Source organism: Sorghum bicolor, chromosome 8, assembly GCF_000003195.3.
Source record: "Sorghum bicolor cultivar BTx623 chromosome 8, Sorghum_bicolor_NCBIv3, whole genome shotgun sequence".
NCBI lineage: Eukaryota > Viridiplantae > Streptophyta > Magnoliopsida > Poales > Poaceae > Sorghum > Sorghum bicolor.
The window spans coordinates 2,831,185-2,839,376 of record NC_012877.2 but is presented as its reverse complement, the minus strand read 5'-3'; the positions used below and the strand labels follow the sequence as shown (position 1 = coordinate 2,839,376).

General features: G+C 47.8%; 2 protein-coding genes across 2 annotated transcripts; both read left to right on the top strand.

Moving 5' to 3' along the window:
• Positions 615 to 1,109, top strand: LOC8067190 (probable E3 ubiquitin-protein ligase ATL45). The gene has a single exon (XM_002442737.2). The coding sequence runs from the start codon at positions 615 to 617 to the stop codon at positions 1,107 to 1,109; it is 495 nt and encodes a 164-aa protein (XP_002442782.2).
• LOC8074866 lies at positions 3,146 to 5,656 on the top strand. Its single transcript, XM_002442736.2, has 2 exons — positions 3,146 to 3,437; positions 4,044 to 5,656. The coding sequence occupies exon 2, from the start codon at positions 4,082 to 4,084 to the stop codon at positions 5,465 to 5,467; it is 1,386 nt and encodes a 461-aa protein (XP_002442781.1). The 5' UTR covers positions 3,146 to 3,437; positions 4,044 to 4,081; the 3' UTR covers positions 5,468 to 5,656.

Here is an 8,192-nt window from a genome sequence, read left to right as displayed (position 1 = left end):
ATTTATAATGTCAAATAAATATTATTAGATTTTTTATTAACTATATATTTTATAGTATATCTATTTGATATCATAATTTTTTTTAATTCTCTCTGTAATTTTAGTCAAACTTGAAATGATTTAACTCTCTAAAGATTCTTGTAATGTCTTATAGTTTAGAACGGAGGGAGCATGATTTGTTACTTTTCTCTTTTAAAAAAGCAAGTTTTCACGTCAAGGACGAATGAATCCAGTTCGTTTTAGGGTTGCATATTATACATCGAACAACGTGACGACGTATGAAGCTGCTGCTCTCTGAATCGGAATCCAGGTGGTGTCCGAGCTGGATTCCGATTGAACAGACGCCAGCTGAAGACTGTGCCGTGCCGCAGTCACCCGATCGACACCACGAACAACTAATTAATTTCTTACCAATCGCCGACGTCGTCTCGGTCGACCGGAGCTGCAATCGACGTCGACGACGCACGCAGACACATCTACGCAACGTACGGCAGGTCTTGGTGGGGCGTCCATGTCCACATCCAATAATCCAACCAGCTAACTAATCCGATCGAGGAGTACCGCCGACGACAGATCCATCGTCGTCGACCTGCTGCGCGCGCGCGCGGAGCGCCATGGACATCGACGATGTCTACGAGTGCATCGTACGGGGCGTCCTCGCCGTCGCTTTCGTCATGGCGGTGCTTGTGGTCATCATGCTGCTCCTCGCCGCGATCAACGAGGTGGACTATCAGATCAGGCGACGCCGCCGACGCCAACGCCGTGCGCCGACGCCGGTCCCGCCACGGCCGCCGCCGTCGTCGTCCGTCGTCGAAAAGCTGCTGGAGAGCATCCCGGACGTGGAGTACCTACCCGTCGGCGACGGCGGCGGCGACAGCGACCGGGAGTCGTGTGTGATCTGCGTGACGCCCTACGAGGCCGGCGAGGCCTGCAGCGTTCTGCCGGCGTGCAAGCACTTGTTCCACAAGGCCTGCGTCACCAAGTGGCTGCGGGTGAGGTGCACCTGCCCGCTCTGCAGGGCAGCCGTCGCCTTGCCATTGCCATTGCCATTGCCACACCCTGTACTGCTGGCTGGCAACCTGCTTAACGCAGCAGAGAACATGGTGTAGTGAAGCTCTTCTTCTCCATGGTTTTCCTGAGACAGGCTAAGTAACAGCTCATCTCTCCAGTTTCGATGTGGAATCCTCCTCTTTCGAAATGTATGTGTGTGATAGGTCAAATTCTTTTTTTTTTTGGCCAATTTTGTAAAAGAAAGGCAGGGCAACACCAACGAAATATAAATTCTTCGATTGGCTGGTCATTCGAAACTGAATCTGGACTGCATATCGCCTCATAAAGCATGGTTAGCGAAATCAAGGAGCATATGACACACGGATCGTATGATAAGATATAACCAGAAAAAATGCCTATGCTTACGTATAACCAGAAAAATTAAATAACTAAAAGGTATATATGTCTAAGTTATGAAATATAATTAAAGTTTAGCTAGGGTCACTTGGATCCTCTAGCTAATTGATGTTTATTTTACCATATTACCCTTACTTTCGTTGAGTCCGTTGTAGATCGAAAGAATAGAGAGGCAATTTCGTCTTTAATAATGTTTTAGTTAGGTTCGTACAACCAAAAGTGATTGTGTATATCTTGGCCTACAACTAGAGTTTATCTAGCCCCTTTTGGATCCCAAGCGGCTAAAGTTTAACCGTGGATCCAAATAGGGTCTTAATAAATAAGAAGAAAACTAAGAGGTCGAAGTATTTTTATGACTGAAGAATACTATGATACTAACCCTCATAGCTTAAGGCTAGTTTGGATCTCATGGGCTAACAACTAGTTACTAAACTTTAGCCCTTGAGAATCCAAACAGAAAGGTTAATGTGTAGACTAAAGTTTAACAAAAATCATAACTAATTATTAGTCCACTGGTTAGTAAGATCTAGTTGACATAGCTAAAAGTGTTATACCTATCAAAAAAAGACACATCTACCTCTCAATGGTCCGCCTTCACTGCGACAGCAATGTCGCAATCCAATCTCTGGCACTCTGGCGCGGCCTTGCTCTCAACATAGTCCCGGCACTCCGCGCTCCTGCACCCAACTCCGAGGAGCCTCTATGCCCATGTATAGACAAACAACATATAGACAAACAACTCCATGACGATAAATGTAGGCCAAAAAATTGAAGATGAGTATTGAGATATTTTGGTCCAGAGTGGCCCTAGTGGCCTTAGTGGAGATCCGCCCCTGCTAACAAAGTTAGCTAGTTTTTAGCCCTAGATAACCACCCAAATGTGTCCAGCATCTCCAACTGTTTTGCATATTTCATTTGGCAAATGAGGAAAAGTTTGCCAAGTCCCAAATAAATATGTCAAAGATAAAAAGAGTCAATCTCCAATGATTTAGCATTTTTCACTTTGCAAAAAAAAAAGAGAATTTGTCGACCCGCATAATTTTTCCAGTGCTTTTCCTCTCCTCGAACGTGCGGGTCTTTCTTCACGGCATTTTCTTCACGCGCGACGTCCATTCCTCGCGCCAAATTTGTTTTCTTTGCGCCGTCGTCTAGTGTCGTCGCGCCATCGGCCTTGGTCCCTGTCGTTGCTCCCTGTCGATTGGCTATGAATCCCTGGAAGGCAGCGACGGTTCCAGGCTACCGGAGACCGGATCTAGCCGGCTTTCACAAATCACAACGCATCTCAACCAACACCAGTGTTGATGATGATTGAAGGCAGTGCTGCAAGAACCGAGTCGCAGTAGTCTCTCAAAGCTTTACGGGAAAATATGGCTGTGGGGGAAGGGATTGCGTGCGGGAGCACACGCGGGGGACAGAAATCGCACAAGGTCGCAATGCCAAGCGCCGGCTCGGCTTGCATATATGTAAGCCCTTTTCAAGTATTTGTCAAGTTAATAAAAATACAAAGCTCATTTGCAAAACTGTTAGATATATGTTTTTTTAGATTTTTTTTACAAATACAAAAATACAAAACCATATGCAAAACGGTTGGATGCTCAAGTAGCAAGGCAACGGAGTCGGTGATTGCAATTTGTATTCATGAATCATGATTTTGGGAGCAGATGGCCTGCCTTTCCAAATGAACACTCCTATAGATAGGATAGCAATCATTCGGATTCATTCCTTCGCTCCTCTTTACTTTTGCAGCCCCGGACGACCGGACCGGAGGTTGCTCCCATACCTTTTACTTTCGTTGTTCCCAATGCCATGTCGGCTTGTCTTCACCACAGTACTGTACCACCACTGGCCATTGCAGCCCTGCTTTCCGCTTTCACCTCCAATCCAATCCTGCATCGACTCGCCGTCGCCGCCGGCGAACCTCAGAACGTTTCGAGTTCAGGCGAAGGCATCTCTGTCACTCTGATCTCATCTTCGTCGTCAGTCCAGACTAGAGTTCGTTAGTTCCACCGGCAGCTGCAGGCAGCAGGCAGGTTAGTACTTTACTCGCCCCTTCTCTTCTTTTTTTTTTTTTATTCTTCTCATGATTAACCGATAATTCTTCGTAGATTGGCTTAATTTATTACTATTGTTAACTTGTTATACTACCACTGCTGTACTGGTATATTTTAGTGGCTAATGTGAAGCCTAACCTGATGAATGGTTTGTTTTCGTTGCTGTCTCCTCTGTTCCTGCACGTAGTTCCATCCATACAGCTTGTTGTTCATTCAGATCCTTTCACTTGTTCAGTTACTCCTACCTCTGAAAATTTTCATGTCAGCAGTCAGCGCTCTTCAGATCTATCTTTGATGGTTCAGTCATTATCCCTGCTTGCAATGCTTTTTCTAGATGTGTAGTCCTGCATCTGCATGAACTAATTTATTTTCATGCGTATACTCTGCATACTCCTGCTGGAAACCGTGGATGTTCGTGCTGAAAAGAAAGTTTACATTGCCCCCAAGATATTTTCTGTTAAATTACATCGTACAGTTTTGATTTCATTTCCCCCCGTGGATTCAGTTCGTTTAAACAAGAATTTTGATTCTCATCACGTTCATTCACAGAAGAAGAAGATCTGATCATTCCCTTTCTGGATGCAGCCTGCAAGCAGTCGCCATTACCATCGCCAAGACAAGCAATGGAGTCGTCACCAGGGCCAGCAAGAAGCGCGAGGGCTCCACCAACTCCAACCTGCACCGTCCCGGGGCTCCTGGTCGGCCTCACCAAGCTCTTCAACCTCACCAAGGTCTGCGCAGCACCATCGCCGGCGGCCGACGACAGCAACGGCGAGGCAGCAGCAGCGACAAAATGCGGGCCCGACCCCGACCCCGGCCCGGACCCGAGGCTTGTTCTCATGAGGCTGTTCGACGCGGTGTCGGCGCTCAAGTCCGGCTACGTCAAGCTGCAGCGAGCGCACTTCCCCTACGACCAGGACAAGGTCGCCGCCGCCGACGAGGCCGTGGCGTCCGAGCTCGACTCGGTCGCCGCGCTGCAGTGCCTCTGCACCTCCCGCCGCGGGATTGGCCCGCTCGTCGACGACCGGTGGGCCCAGGTGCAGCGCCTGGAGGCCGAGGCGAGGCGGAGGGACGCCCACATCGCCGCGCTCGCGAGGGAGCTCCGGCGGCTGCAGCGGGACAACGCCAGGCTGAGCAGGCAGGTCGTCAGGAGCAGGAACGACGACCGTCGCAGGGCGGGGATGCTCTCCGTGCCGAAAGAGCTCGCGACGCCCGCGGCGCTCGTGAGACAGTTCGTGGCGGCGTCGAGGTCGGTCGGCAACTTCGCCGAGCTGCTGCTTGGTGGTGCGTGCAGCTTGACGGCGGCGGCTTCGTCGACTGAGTCCAGTGACAGCAGCGGCACAGATGCAGCGGGAGCAGAGCAGGCGCGGTGGTGGAGGAGGTACTCGCTGGAAGCGCACCTGTGGCGAGCAATGCTGCTGGTCGGCGGCGCTGGTGCCGGCGACGAGGAGTGCTGCAGCGGCGGCGGCGACGCTGGTAGCAGCTTCCGCCGGATCATGAAGCCCCGGGACGCTCTCGACGCGCTGATGCAGTTCCCGCGGTCGGGGCTCTCGGCGTTCTGCCGCGCGGCCTACATTGCCGCCGTGCCGGCGGAGGCGGAGGCGGCCGCGTGCGGGAACCTGGACCATAGGGCCTTCGTGTCCCGGGGCGGCCACCCGAGGACGCCGGTCTACCGCGCGTTCGCGGCCGCCGCGAGGTCCGTGTGGGCGCTCCGGGTGCTGATGACGGCGGTGGCGCGCTGCTCGGAGCCGGAGTCGGGGCAGGGTGGTGGTGGTGGTGTCAGGATGTTCTACGCGGGCAGGGGGAGCATGTACGCGGCGGAGTTCATGGAGAGCGTGGCTGTGGTGCTTGGCGCGGAAGAAGAAGCTCGCCGCGTGGAGGCGGGGGACAGGGAGGAGAAGCTCAGCGTCGCCTTGACCGTGACGCCCGGTGTTAAGGTCGGCGACACGGTGGTGCGGTGCAGGGTGCTTCTTTGTCGTCGCCGGGAGGGATTCGTCGGGATACGTTGACGACTCTTATCAGCAAGATAGCTTCTTTTTAGTGCATTTTGCTTTTTCTTTACGTTCTGTATCTTTTATATCGACAGCCCAAATATGCAAGAGTTATAATGCATGTTGATATTAGTACCCCAAATGTACAAGAGTTATATGTGACGTTGATAAGATTATTAAACTGGACAGAACCTGAAGTTTGGTGGATGAATGAACTCCTAAAATGTAGAAAACTCCATTTCAAAAAAAAAAAAGAAAGAGAATTTAGAAAAGTCGTTCAGTCGATGCCAGATTACTTAAGAGTATCAAAAGTTTTATTTTATATCACGAGGACCACAAAGGGTAACTTGTAAATTTGGTACTCTAGCCTTTTCAAACTATAAAACGTTTTGACTCATCTAGATATGTAGTATATTACTAAGGCTTTGTTTAGATCTAATTTTGTTTTGGATTTTAACACTGTAGCATTTTCGTTTTTATTTGACAAACATTGTTCAATAATAGAGTAACTAGACTTAGAAGATTCGTCTTGCGATTTACAGGTAAATTGTGTAATTAATTTTTATTTTCATTTATATTTAATGCTTCATGCATGTGCCGCAAGATTCGATGTGGCAGTAAATATTGAAAAGTTTTAGGGTCTTGGGGTGACTAAACAAGGCCTGGCCATGCAGTCCGTGACCCGTTAGCCCGGCATTTTGGCCCGGCACGGGCACGGCACGGCCCGACGGCTACCGGGCTCGGGCCAGCATGGCCCGAGGCACCAGAGAGTGCCTGGGCCGCCACCGTGGCTTGTGGCAGGGCCCGACGGTCCAGTGCTTAATGGTCTAGTAAAAAACATAGCCTACTAATTCTCAAAAAACAATATAGACCTATTGGCCCATCAAGTCATCCTGAGTGACCTGGTAAGAAATGTAGCATGCTAATTTTAAAAAAGGAAATGTAGGCCTACTGCTGGCCCATCCAGCCATCTTGTTGATCTGCTACAGCATTAGACACGAGTTTGGCGGGGTGGCACGCCGTGCCTTCGGGCCGACCCTGACGGCCCACGGGCTGTACCCCCAGCACGAGGCACGGTGATGGCACGGCACGATACAGGCATGGCTGATGGCCATCTATAACTTTATGATGTATCTAGATATAGTGTATAACTAAGGGGATCTAAAAATTAGAGAGAGAGAGACATGAAATACTTCAAAAACAAATTAGGAATATAATAAATGAACCATGATATGTAACATTAAGAATTTCCCAATGTACCAGGTGATGTTACTTGGGCAGCGTTGAATGGCCTGGGCGCCTGCGGCTACTCACTGGGTCCCCAAGGCTTAAGCCAGTCTTAATGAGGTTTATTAGAGTTTCATACATATTAAATATGCTAATGTGGTACTGTATTAATAAAGAGAGATGATAAGAATTTCATAGAAGTATAGAAAGTTTTCATCCCTATGAAATTTTTGTGAATTGTTTCTAAAATATTGATATATTAGAAACTGGATCATGAAACCTCCATTGAAAATGGCCTTAGCATCCCTCCTGCTAGTGGCGTCGGCGGTGCCCCGCTCCCATGCAGCATCAAGCCGCCTCTCGGCGTGCAGCACAGGAGTTTTGGGCCATTAGGGGAGTGGCGGCAAAGGGGACTAAGACTTCTTCAGCCTAACTATGGCCTTGTTTAGTTCCCAAATTTTTTTAGGTTGAGGTACTGTATCGCTTTCGTTTTTATTTAACAAACATTGTTTAATTATGTAGTAACTAGACTCAAAAGATTAATATTGTAATTTATAGATAAACTATGTAATTAGATTTTATTTTTATCTATATTTAATACTTTATACATGTGCCGTAAAATTTGATGGGATAGAGAATGTTGAAAAGTTTTTGAGTTTTAAAGTGAACTAAACAATGCGTTGCCCATAAGGCCTGAGCCCCGTCAGCACGGCCCATGGACGGGAGGCCCAATGGCCATCCATACTTCAGCCCAGCATTACTGTCCGTCCCGAACTGAATTCAGCCTATTCCAAGATGGTCCACTACACCCACTAGTTTTTATAGTTTGATAAAAAAAAACAAAGATAGGAAAACCACAAGTTTTTATATTGTTTGATTGATGGCAACATATCATATGCAACTCAACTTTTTGTACAACCTATGCAACATATCGCTATGGAAATTTCATTTCCTTTTTTCCACTCAACAACTCCTCTGTCCTCTCGTCACCACACGGCCCGGCCGGTACACTATGGCCTTGTTTAGTTCCAAAAAATTTTGCAAAATCGACACTGTAGCACTTTCGTTTGTATTTGACAAAAATTGTCCAATCATGGACTAACTAGGCTCAAAAGATTCGTCTCGTCAATTTCGACCAAACTGTGCAATTAGTTTTTATTTTCATCTATATTTAATACTCTATGCATGCGTCTAAAGATTCGATGTGACGGGAAATCTGAAAAATTTTGCAAAATTTTTTGGGAACTAAACAAGGCCTATGACTTTCGAGGAGAGAGTATATTTGAAGTCCCACAGTTTGCTGGCCAAGTAATATAGAAAATTGAAAGAGAAGAATGTCTCATGATGATAAATAAAAACATTTGAAAAAAAGGAAACCAGCCAACCATAGCTAATTTTCATGCACCATGCATGCCATTGGTTATTACGTACGCCGAATCGGCCGGTACGTGTCAGCTCGATCGAGAGTTAGGCAGGGCAAAATTAAACGCGTCGTTCGTTAGTTGGCGGGTGCGCT

Coding starts and splice junctions, on each gene's coding strand:
- LOC8074866 (XM_002442736.2), top strand. CDS start 4,082: ATGGAGTCGTCACCAGGGCCAGCAAGAAGCGCGAGGGCTCCACCAACT.
- LOC8067190 (XM_002442737.2), top strand. CDS start 615: ATGGACATCGACGATGTCTACGAGTGCATCGTACGGGGCGTCCTCGCC.